General features: G+C 41.3%; 1 protein-coding gene across 3 annotated transcripts in view; it reads right to left on the bottom strand.

Moving 5' to 3' along the window:
- LOC115195911 (neural cell adhesion molecule 2) overlaps positions 1-12,979 on the bottom strand; it is a 446,035-nt gene that overhangs the window by 105,596 nt on the left and 327,460 nt on the right. For all 3 annotated transcript variants that reach the window (XM_029756255.1, XM_029756257.1, XM_029756256.1), the window contains exons 3-5: positions 9,203-9,409; positions 5,013-5,168; positions 2,749-2,886 (exon numbers count right to left, since the gene is read on the bottom strand). In XM_029756255.1, coding sequence (XP_029612115.1) covers positions 2,749-2,886; positions 5,013-5,168; positions 9,203-9,409 — 501 coding nt within the window. The remainder of the gene's footprint in view (positions 1-2,748; positions 2,887-5,012; positions 5,169-9,202; positions 9,410-12,979) is intronic.

Genomic DNA, 12,979 nt, shown 5'->3' with positions numbered 1-12,979 from the left:
AATTTGACATTTTTGGTTCCAAGTCTTTGTGAGTAGGTAAACGGATGATCTCCACATGTGTGGTTCCCACCGTGAAGCATGGAGGGCGTTGTGTGATGTGTGGGGGTGCTTTTATTAAGAATGTATTTAGAATTAAAGGCACACTTAACCAGCATGGCTACTACAGCATTCTGCAGCGATACGCCATCCCATCTGCTTTTGCGCTTAGTGGGACTAATCATTGTCCCGTTTTTCAACAGGACAATGACCCAACACACATCCAGGCTGTGTAAGAGCTATTTTACCAAGGAGAGGGATAGAGTGCAGCATCAGATGACCTGGCCTCTAACATTCACCCGACCTCAACCCAATTGAAATGGTTTGGGATGAGTTGGACCGCAGAGTGAAGGAAAAGCAGCCAACAAGTGCTTAGCATATGTGGAAACTCCTTTAAGACTATTAGAAAACATTCCAGGTGAAGCTAGTTGAGAGAATGCCAAGATTGTGCAAAGCTGTCATCAAGGCAAAGGATGGCTACTTTAAAGAATCTCAAATATAAAATATATTTTGAGTTGTTTAACACTTTTTTGGTTACTGCCTGATTCCACGTGTTATTTCATAGTGTTATTTCTTAGTTTTGATGTCTGCAATATTATTCTACAATGCAGAAAATAATAGAAATAAAGAAAACCCTTGAATGAGTAGGTGTGTCCAAATGTTTGACTGGTATATGGGGGATTATGCAGACAATTGCACTGATAGAATCCACAATGTATCTGCAATAGCACAGAAAAATAATGTATGAAATTAAATGTATGCATTCACTCCTGTAAGTCGCTCTGGATAAGGGCGTCTGCTAAATGACTCAAATGTAAATGTTAATGTAAAATTAAAGCTGATCCCCCCCCCCCCAAATTTAAAAAAATTTAAATAAATCAGTTGATGACTCTTTTCAAATCCAATGTATTTTCCACATCAGAATATGCTGAAAAATTACATAAAAACAATGTTGATTCAACCAGTTTGTGCCCAGTGGGTTACTTCTGAGTTTTTCCTTATCTCAGTCGGACACACTTTATAGTGATGGCTGTGGTGGACTGTCCCATCTCCGTAGCCAGATGGTGGGTGTCATGTTGCCGGGTGGATAATAGGACTCGCCTCATTGAGCAAGCTTATTGGATCTTCCTCACAACTATAAGTGGTGCTCTAAATTGAACGCAATCCGTGTTTTTTTTCCACCGAGTGCGTTTATTACATTAGGTGGGAAGAGCAAGATAGCCGAGACAATATTGTGGGCGCTCATGCATAACCGGTGCTTATAGCTCGCGAGAGATCACATTTCAATCACTCCCGAAACACTCTCAGGTGGCTTGCATTCTTGGCTTCACTGGGGCCTTCCTGAGGACAAATGAGAGAATTAAAATGACAACCTTTCGCTTTTTGGGCTACAAAGCCCCGAGTTGGCACTAATTGAAATCTTCAATCACAGAAATAGTGCGAGTATAGAGGAAATCAAAGGAGCGGTGGCAACCTTTGATCATTAAGTAGCTCTATAATGAGCCTGTCTTGATCGGTGAGTCTGTTCTTTCTCTCAAACTAAGCCAATCTGAGGTGAATGCTCAGTTATTATGTTCAACACAGCAGAATTTAGTGACTCTACAGTTCTAACTGCTGGAGTCACTGCCTTTGTAGCAGTGGTGGTTCAAAACTACACTTGCGTGATGAGTAACCTTGATTGAAACCCGATGGACAGGTTCAAACCCCTGTCCATCACACTTCCACCTACACCACGGGATGCTGCTGAGGGGAGAATGGCTCATAATATTGTCCGGAACAGAGCAAAGGGAATGGCATCAAACACAAGGAAACCATGTGTTTGATGTATTTGATACCATTGCACTAATTCTGCTCAAACCATTACCACGAGCCCATTCTCCCCAATTAAGGTGCACCCAACCTCCTGTGACCTACACAATTAACAAGATTAAATCTTAATCAATGACTCGATTCTTACACACCAGGTATGATTATTTTCGTATCAATAACTCAAAAGAGAACCTGAATTGAATCAGATCAGAGAAAAATAAATTTGGCGCCACTATTGACAATTTAACCCCTGCCACCGGAGACAGAAGTTCCTTCTTTGTGTGAGACCAAGTGTCTCTGGACAGATAAGCGTTTCATTTTGCCCGTGGTCCTGGGGTGCGATTGTTTGGGAGCTGGCAACCCTGTACCTGTGTCAGTGCTGTGACTGTGGAGTGTAGGAGGGGAAAATGATTCTGGCTCACTAGGTGACTCTATTCTCACCCTGAGAGGAGCAACAATTCTGTATGCCACTGATCGATACACCCCAGTGCCTGGCCTAAGAGAGCCTTTACACTGTGGCTCCGTAAGAGGCTTCTCATCCTTAACATCACTGCTGTGCGGCTGCTATTGTAGAAGGGACCACTGTATATGGTTGGATAGGCTTTTAATATATATAAAACGAGAGCAGGTACTGTATCCTACGCTAGTCTTCATAAGTCTGCTCTGAGATCAGGCCCAGCTGCTACAGTGAGAGGAAAAATATGTCTGGGTAGAGTTTTAATGATTCTGATTTGTTGAGCTTTGTTCTTTCAGAGAACCAAGTTTAGATATATAACTGAACATTTTGGTTATGATAGTCAAGGGGAGAGTCGGTATGATATGCTAGCTAGATGGCTAACTCTTCGTTCACCACTGCATATGAATGGATAGGTATTAGCTATAGTGGACTCTATAGCTTCTCACCATTCACCACCAACTCGATGTCGACAAAGTCGATCTCGCCGCGGGCCTCCACTCGCGCCTCGCAGCGGTACATGCCCTCGTCCGCCTTGGTTACCTTGTGGATCTGCAGGTTGTTGTTGGGCAGCACCTGGAACCTGCCTTCGGGGGGGGGGGTATAGAGAGAGCGATACAGAGTGACAAAGGGAGTGATAGAGAGGGATAGACAGAGAGAAGGGGGCAAGAATAGAGAGAGGGATAGAGCATGAGAAAGAAAGACAAAGACAGAAAGAAAGACAGAAAGAAAGAAAGGTGGAGAGAGGGGTAGAGAGAGTTAGAAAGAGATGTGAAACGATAGAAAGGAAAAATAGTGAAAGGAAGTCCCATGACTCCAATCACACACTTGCTATCAAATAATATTTTCAGAAACCTTTATCACTTTTAGCTTTTTAAAATAAAGTTAGCTAAGCGAAGTGAGATAAATACTTTAGCAATTAGGTCTGCAGTTTACAAAAAGTTTCCCATCCTTCTTCATTGTTGTCACTGGCAGATAAGTGATAACCCTATCTCTCTCGGTCGAGCGCAAAGATATTTAAAACCTTGACCCGTAATTAGCGTGGAATTCTTTTTAAAAGCACCGCTATCTTTACCTTTAATCATTACTGCACGGCAAGGGGAGATCGTGCTTAGAAGGGAAGGGCCTTTGAATTTCAATTAAAAAACCTGACTACTTTCAAAGGATTCAAACAAATAATTTGCCTAATCAGCCTAGGAAGTCTGTCTATGTGATGGGTGAATGAGGGGGAAGGTGTAGGAGGAAAAGTAATGATGGGGTGACAGAGTATTGGTATACAAGTCTGAACCTGCAAATTAACTTCTGTCCATCATGCAAGAGCCATGAATGTGTTCCCAATAGTCGAAGATACATTTCATTCCTTCTCCTTTCTTTCTCAGCCCCAAGATGTATTCCAATAATCTAAGATACATTACTTTCCCTCTCCTGTCCTTCTAGCATTGGAATGTGTTCTAACAGTCTAAAATAACTTTCCCTTCTCCTTTCCTTCTAAGCCATAGGATGTGTTCCAATCTAAGACACTGTTCTTTCCTTATCCTTTCCTCCTTAGCTAAAGGATGTGTTCCAATAGTATACGACACCTTTGTTTCCTTTCCTTTTAGGAGCAATGATCTGAAATAACTCATTTAATGAAGAAAAATAAAAGTAGAGCAATATGATGGAATTATTTCTTGTGCTGTCACATCAGTGTTCAAGACAGAAAGAATATCCCCTTCATATCCCCACATACTGTAGGTCAACAACATAAGCACACAAAAATAAGTGAAGAAATAATACAAAATAAAGAAAGAAAAAATAAATAAGGTGAAATAATATCCTGTATTGTGACTGTTCAGCGGCCATGAGAGAAGGAAGTAGAAAGATCTTCTTTCCACAGATCTCAACAACATGGGAACAAAAAAATACTAAATAAAAAGTAGAAAGACATATGGAGGAATATGGAAGAAGGAAGAAAGGATGATTCCCACAGATCTCAACAGCCTGGCAGCGAGCATCGGACCACCAAATTACATTTGCATCCACTACTCTCCATCTTCTAGGCAGGCTCGTTAACATGTTTTATTGTCCAACAATATGTTTAATGAAATCACATGCTGTGGCTTTTATTGCTAGAACTATCTATTTATAGCGTCAAACCCATGACAGAATCTGGGGAATATATTTTTCATAAAAGTGGTTTGTTTAAATAGGTTACATCCCAAATGACACCCCTTTCACTATACAGTGCACTGCATATGAACAGGGCCCATAGGGCTCTTGTCAAAAGTAGTGCACTACATAGGGAATAGGGTGCAATTTGGGACACACACATGTTCTACAGTAAGCACATTTATTAAACTGATATAATTCAAAATGGTGTGTGAAGCAATCTGACATGTAAACTGAATTCATTAGATGTAACATTTTTTGATGCGCTAGCAAACCCGTTAATTGGCTTCTGATATCAATGATAATGTAATTATCAGCTGCTTCATTAAAAGCAGACTGTAAAATACCATCAAAGAAAAATCCAATGACATGTTCACATGAAAATATCACTTGATTTCTATATGGTCTCTACTGCTCAATAGATTACTTTTCATGAGTCAAGTTATGCTGCTATTATGGTAGCTACAGTAAGCACATTACAAAGTTAGGCATTTTAACAAGCAAATAAGGTTTACCAACACATCAACAGAGGCAGCATGTATCAAATGACCATAAGCAGACTTACTGTAGTGCTCCTCTGTGATCTCCATGCTCCTGAAGCCCTTTTGGTAGAACCAAGAGACAGCGGGTGCCGGCGAGGCGATGACATCACACACGACCTCTGCCGCCTCGTCGTGACGGAACTCCTGGGGGGACCTCACGTTGCGGAACGTTAGCTTCTCTGTCACATAGGAAATGATGTAACAGGAACTGAAGACACATTAGAGATGTCTTTCCAAGAGAGTTTATGTTACAATATTCACACAAGTATACCATTTAGAATGCATGGCCAATACATCACCTCATTCTAAGTAGTATGCGAGTGTGGGCTTTGGAACAGAGCCCAAGTAACGTGTATTGATTGAGGGAAACCCTGCAGTGGAGTAGAGAGTAAATTCCATTCTATAGAACAAACTGTTTTACATATTGTTTATGATTCTACACCACTGAGACAACTCGGATTCTCTGTGCTCTAAAATAGTCCCATACACTTTCCCACAGCATATTCAATGAATCCTCCCACCCCGAAAGTTCTGTTTGTAATCAAATGATTGATTCAACTTGTGTCGGTCTAAAGCTGTGGCACCTGTCTGACAAGCCCTGGCAGATGGTTGATAGATTACACCTGGGGAAAGCTGACTTGGGACCTGCATTTCTGTTCTCTTAAAAAACACTCCACCACTCTCTCAGAACCCGTAGTGCTGGCTAGTGTCGTCAACTTATCACACGGCGTGTGTGTATGGCGTAGGGAGAGAAAAAAAGAGTGTGCATGCATGCGTGTGTATTTTGCATGTGGAGTTTGGCACCGGGTTATCCACTTTGTGAGGAAAAATGAAAGTGTGCATAAATCACATGCATGGCCCTATTTATTTCAGTCCCATCCACTAGATCACTCTGCAACCTATTACATTAGCATTTTTCAATGTGATTTATGTCAGGCGGCTCTCCAAAACATACTTTTTTTTCTCTTCGCCGCTCTTTAACGTGCCTCTGAATGTGAGATTCAAACCTCCTCATCTGCCCGGTTTCATTCCACGGCACATTTTAGCTGGTTTCTCTCCTCTCTCTTTGTGTCTAATTCCCTCACTCCCTCTCTTACGCTATGTCATTCCCTTTAATTCTCTTACCCCCTCTCTCTCATTCTCTCCCTCTCCTTCTCTCACTACATCTCAAATTCACCCACCCCTCTCTCTCCATTTTTCTCTCTCTTTCGCGCTCTATTTAATTCCCTCACTCCCGCTTTCTCTCTTCCCTCTCTCCCTCTCATTCCCCCAGTTCTCTCCCTGGGATTCAAACACATTGTTGTCCCTTGTTCTCCCGCTACTTGTGTTCATTTCCTGTCTTCTTTGTCGTTACCCTGCTCGACAAGAAAATCAGTAAGAAAAACAAATCGTCTCGTGTAATAGTCTACCGCTCGCTTGACACCGTCAAATTGGTAACACAGTGAGAATTTCTCTTCCGTCATTTTGCCCACATAGCTGCAAGGGCAACTGTCAAAGTGGGGTGACATGACAATTTTCTTGGAGCTCCCTCAGGTGGGATATCGACTGCCTCCACTGTCTCCTGTCTGAAGTGGGTCTCCGTTGGTCGGTGCTCAAAGATAGACTCTGGAAACTCTATACTTGTCAATTACTCAGCAGTGCGGAAAATTATAGTCTTTCATCTGTTCGCTAAAATAAAACTATAATTTGAGTTTGAATATGAATAGCTTTTGTCAGGTTGTGAGTTGTGATGCACGAACACATATGATAATGTCAAGACGTGTGCACGTGTGTGTGGGTGTGTTGACGTCTTCTGGAAATGTCAACACTCACAAATGGTAATGTACAGCACATTTAAAGTGGCCGTCCATTTTTCATAACATGTGGTGTTTATGTTTATCACAAGAAATCAGATTCGGTATCGCCTCAGATGGGTGCTGGCTACTACTGGCCTGCTCAAGCCCTTTAGGTGACTATCTTCCTGTTACTGCTCATACATACTGAACACACAGAGCTGAACGGTGGCTGACTGATGTTGTCATGGATACAGCTGCCAAGCTGTGGTGCCGCTGTAACGAGGTGTGTGAGAGGAGGTAGGGGGACATGTGGAGAGGGAGAGAAAGGTAAGCACCCTCCAGAGGGGGGTGTGCGTACGTGTGTGTGCGTGCATGAGAGCGTGTGCATATGTACATACAGCTGAAGTCGGAAGTTTACATACACCATAGCCAAATACATTTAAACTCAGTTTTTCACAATTCCTGACATTTAATCCTAGTAAAAATTGCCTGTCTTAGGTCAGTTAGGATCACCACTTTATATTAAGAATGTGAAATTTCAGAATAATTGTAGAGAGAATAATTTATTTGAGCTTTTATTTCTTTCATCACATTCCTAGTGGGTCAGAAGTTTACGTACACGCAATTAGTATTTGGTAGCATCGCCTTTAAATTGTTTAACTTCGGTCAAACGTTTTGGAGTAGCCTTCCACAAACTTCCCACATTAAGGGGTGAATTTTGGTCCATTCCTCCTGACAGAGTTGGCGTAACTGAGTCAGGTTTCTAGGCCTCCTTGCTCGCACACGCTTTTCCAGTTGTGCACACAAATGTTCTATAGGATTGAGGTCAGCGCTTTGTGATGGCCACTCCAATACCTTGACTTTGTTGTCATTAAGCCATTTTGCCACAACTTTGGAAGTATGCTTTGGGTCATTGTTCATTTGGAAGACCTATTTGCGACCAAGCTTTAACTTCCTGACTGATGTTTTGAGATGTTGCTTCAATATATCCACATAATTATTATATCTCATGATGCTGTCTATTTTGTAAAATGCACCAGTCCCTCCTGCAGCAAAGCACCCCCACAACATGATGCTGCCACCCCCGTGCTTCACGTTTGGGATGGTGTTCTTCAGCTTGCAGCCTCCAGCTTTTTCCTCCAAACATGACGATATTTATTATTGCCAAACAGTTCTATTTTTGTTTCATCAGACCAGAGGACATTTCTTCAAAAGGTACGATCTTTGTCCCCATGTACAGTTGCAAACTGTAGTCTGGCTTTTTTGTGGTGGTTTTGGAGCAGTTCCTTTTCCTTGCTGAGCGGCCTTTCAGGTTATGTCGATATACGACTCGTTTTACTGTGGATATAGTTAATTTTGTACATGTTTCCTCCAGCATCTTCACAAGGTCCTTTGCTGTTGTTCTGGGATTGATTTTCCCATTTTCGAACCAAAGTACGTTCATCTCTAGGAGACAGAAAACGTCTCCTTCCTGAACGGCATGACAGCTGCGTGGTCCCATGGTGTTTATACTTACATACTATTGTTTGTACAGATGAATGTGGTACCTTCAGGCGTTTGGAAATTGCTCCCAAGGATGAACCAGACTTGTGGAGGTCCGCAATTGTTTTTCTGAGGTCTTGGCTGATTTATTTTAATTTCCCATGGTGTAAAAAAGCAAAGAAGCACTGACTTTGAAGGTAGGCCTTGAAATACATCCACAGGTACACCTCCAATTGACTCAAATTATGTCATTTAGCCTATCAGAAGCTTCTAAAGCCATGACATAATTTTCTGGAATTTTCCAAGCTGTTTAAAGGCACAGTGTATGTAAACTCTGACCCACTGGAGTTGTGATACAGTGAATTATAAGTGAAATAATCTGTCTGTCAACAATTGTTGGAAAAATGACTTGTCATGCACCAAGTAGATGTCCTAACCGAATTGCCAAAACTATAGTTTGTTAACAAGACATTTGTGGAGTGGTTGAAAAATGATTTTTTATGACTCCAACATAAGTGTATGTAAACTTCCGACTTCAACTGTACACACACAGTACACACACCACACCGGTGATTCAAATCAAGCGTCTGCCAGATGGTTACCAGCCGCAAAACTCCTCCGTGTATCACGTCCCATTAACGGTCACAGAAGATTCCCTCTCCCATACAATTAGAGCCTGCCTCCTTCGCCTGCACACATTCAATACTATCCATCACACACACCACCAGACCCAGCAAACATTCACTACACTCTTTAATGGGCAAGTTATTACGGAGGTGCAATGGAATGTAAATATGGTGTATCTTTATGATCTAACAGAGGAGACGGCGATGTATTCAACTCATGTCTTTGTATGTCTGAAGGACCCCTACAGAGGCTGGAATGGATACAGAGGGAATGAAGAGAGGGTGGTGTGTGTTCTCCTCTGTTACATATTGCATGTAAGTGACACTCACGGTACATCTCCAGCACCATGGTGGCCTCCTGCGTTTGTCCCTGGGCGTCGGTGGCCTGGCAGCGGTAGATTCCCGCGTCCTCCACCTCAGCATTATAGATGGTCAGCCTGGAGCTGTCCTCCCCGGTGTGCAGGGCCACACGCTGGGACGACACGATGCGCTCCCCCTGGGGGTTAAACCACTCCAGGTTCACCGGCTCTCCGATCACTGGTGGGACAGAGAAAACTTATAGGTAACTTTAAGAAACTGTAAAAAGAACCAAGCCAAGCCGTAGACTTTAGAGCAGTATTTCCCAAACCTCCGCTTGAGTACCCCACCATTAGTTCCACGTATATACTCATAAGCACACCTGAAATAAATGGTAACCTAATCAGCCCTTGTTCAACATGGGAAAGTTATGCCTCTTTGAAATTTGATAAACTTGTTATCCCACTTCAGAGACGAGTAGGAGAAAAATGCCGTTGAATGATTTTCACACTTTCGAGAGCATTGGTGCCCAGGACGTCGATCGTAGTCAACCGGTCGATCGCAAACTTCTTTCTAGTAGACCGCAAAAAAGTTAGCAAAATGTATGCACTAAAAATATATATTTTGGCAATTCACAGCGTTACCATCGAGTCTGCTTAAAAATAATAAAGTCCACAGTTCTGAAGCACCATATGCTTTGCTTACAGGTTAGCTTCTTTCTCGAATATTATTGCACAGCCAAAATAAAAATTAAAACAGCTTGATTGACATAAAATTTGACCAACCCACGGCACTATAGTTGCTAAATTTTTTCCCCAAACTGTCTCTACCATAGCAACCGTCTGCAGTTAGCACGTTTCCATTTCCACGCTTGCGAGACCTGTAACAGAATATTCTTTGATGTTCCAGTGGTATCAATTTTTTTACGACATTTTTTTCTATGAAGTTGCGGTTATGTTTTTAATATTAGTGCTGGACCAAACAGCAACAAAACGAAAATCTACCACTTTCACAGTGAGTGGGAAGATCTGCCATTCAAGCATAACTCTTGCTAAGAAGGAAAATGTCGAGAGGCATTTCAAAACTGTTCACAATAAATATGAAAGTGACTTTCCAGGTAAAAGTGAACTACGTAAGAGAAAAGTAAAAGAGTTGAAGTCTCAACTAGCTGCCCAACAATCAATCTTTACAAGGCCCAGCTCAAAGGCAACCACGATTGCATCATTCTGGGTGAGTCGCATACTAGCAAAGCACAAGAAACTGTTCCAGGATGGAGAAATGGTAAAAGAGGCCTTTTTAGAGGCAACAGAATGATTGTTCGATGATTTCAAAAATAAATCCGAAATCATTTCCGCTATTAAGGATGTTCAGCTATCCAGGAATATGTTTTCGTTTCAGTCTCCTCCATCTTTTCTAACCGAAGCTAGTTTTATGGATTTGTTTTCTATTAATAATGTAAAATTAACAGCCATACAGAAAGACTCATGTGAAGGTGAAATTACAGAGGAGGAAAACTCTAGAGGAGGAAAACTCCAGGGCAGGATGGCAAACCTTTTTATTTTATTTTGTATTTTTTACCCCCTTTTTTCCCCCAATTTCGTGGTATCCAATTAGTAGTAGTTACTGTCTTGTCTCATTGCTGCAACTCCCATACGGACTCGGGAGAGGCGAAGGTCGAGAGCCATGCATCCTCCGAAACACCCAACCAAGCCGCACTGCTTCTTGACACAACGCACATCTAACCCAGAATCCAGCCACACCAATGTGTAGGAGGAAATACCGTACACCTAGCGACCTGGTCAGTGTGCACTGCGCCCAGCCCGCCACAGGAGTGGCTAGTACGCGATAAGACAAGGATATCCCTGCCAGCCAAACCCTCCCTAACCCGGACGACGCTGGGCCAATTGTGAGCCGCCCCATGAGCCTCCTGGTGGCACAGCTAGCAGTGCGATGCAGTGCCTTTGACCACTGCGCCACCCGGGAGGCCTGGCAAACCTTTTTTGATATACTCAGAGCATTAGCATGTTTTAACCACTCCTATGTAAATGGTAGATTATCAGACACTCAACAAGAAGGTCTGGTTTCTTTATTACTGAAACAGGATACAAGTGGGAAATATACATTTCCAGGCCATTAAAAAAATGAGAGGCCCCTTACACTTCAGTGTGCGATGCAAAAATTCTAGCAAAATATATAGCGCATAGAATTTCAAAGGTATTGTCGGATATTATTCATTCTAATCAGAAGGTTTTTTACATGGACGATACATTGGAGATAACATAAGGCAAGTACTGGAAACAATAGAACACAATGAAAAATCTGGGAAACCAGGCCTGCTATTCATTGCAGACTTTGAAAAGGCTTTTGATAAAGTATGACTGGAGTTTATATATAAATGCAAGGAACATTTCAATTTTGGAGAATCTCTTATAAAATGGGTTAAAATAATGTATAGTAACCCTAGGTGTAATGGCTACTTCACAAAACTTTTTAAACTGTCCACTATCGGCATATCTATTTATTATGGCCATCGAAATGTTAGCTATTCAAATCAGATCCAACAATAATATCAAGGGATTAAAAATGCAAGGCTTAAAAACAAAGGTGTCATTGCACATTGATGATTCATGTTTTCTTTTAAATCCACAACTTGGATCCCTCCACAGCCTCATAAAGGATCTAGAACATTTTTCTAAACTCTCTGAATTACAACCAAATGATGATAAGAGTACTATATTACGTATTGGATCATTAAAAAATACTACTTTACAATGTAGGTTACCAATAAAATGGTCTCATGGTAATGTGGATATACTCGGTATACATATCCCGAAACAAATAAATTATCTCACTACAATACATTTTAATAGAAAGTTAGCAAAAATAGATAACATCTTGCTACCATGGAAAGGTAAATACCTTTCTATTTGTGGAACAATCACCCTGATTAACTCTTTAGTCATATCCCAGTTTACCTATTTTCTTATGGTCTTGCCTACACCTAGAAAACAGTTTTTTTTATTATATGAGAAAAAGATATTCAATTTTATTTGGAACGGCAAGTCAGACCAAATTAAATGGGCCTATTTATATAATGAATATACATTCGGGGGGCAGAAATGATTAAATATTAAAGCATTACACCTCTCACTAAAGGCTTCAGTCATACAAAAGTTGTACTTAAATCTAGCAAATTAGTTAGAATGTCTCACCTTTTCCCTTTATTCAGATTACAACCTATCACTTTCAGTTATTTGAAAAGGAAATCTCCCAAATATTGCTATTTTTAAAACAAGCCATACAAAGTTGCTTGCAATTTCAATTTAATCCAACAGAAAAACAAACAAATAATACAACAAATATTGTGAATAAAAAGTATTATTAGTATTAACCCTGTTTTTCACAAGTGTAGCATGCTGTGAATTCTGCAAACAATGTTTCAGGACAATATATATTGGTCATATTGGTCATGGCTCCCGAGTGGCGCAGTGATGTAAGGCACTGCATCTCAGTGCAAGAAGTGTCACTACAGTCCCTGGTTCGAATCCAGACTGTATCACATCTGACCGTGATTGGGAGTCTCATAGGGTGGTGCACAATTGTCCCAGCGTCGTCTGGGTTAGAGGAGGGTTTGGCCGGCCGGGATGTCCTTGTTCAAAAAATAGGCACGGTGGGCTTTTGGTGTCTCCCTCTAAAAACAGAAATAAATATTTTGGCCTTTATAAATATTATTTTGGCCTTTATTCAGATTACAACCGCTGACTTTCGGTTATTTGAAAACAAAATCATCTTCAAAATATCGTTATTTTT

Source organism: Salmo trutta, chromosome 6, assembly GCF_901001165.1.
Source record: "Salmo trutta chromosome 6, fSalTru1.1, whole genome shotgun sequence".
NCBI lineage: Eukaryota > Metazoa > Chordata > Actinopteri > Salmoniformes > Salmonidae > Salmo > Salmo trutta.
The sequence above is the reverse complement of the archived record's forward strand: the minus strand, read 5'-3'. Positions and strand labels throughout refer to the sequence as shown.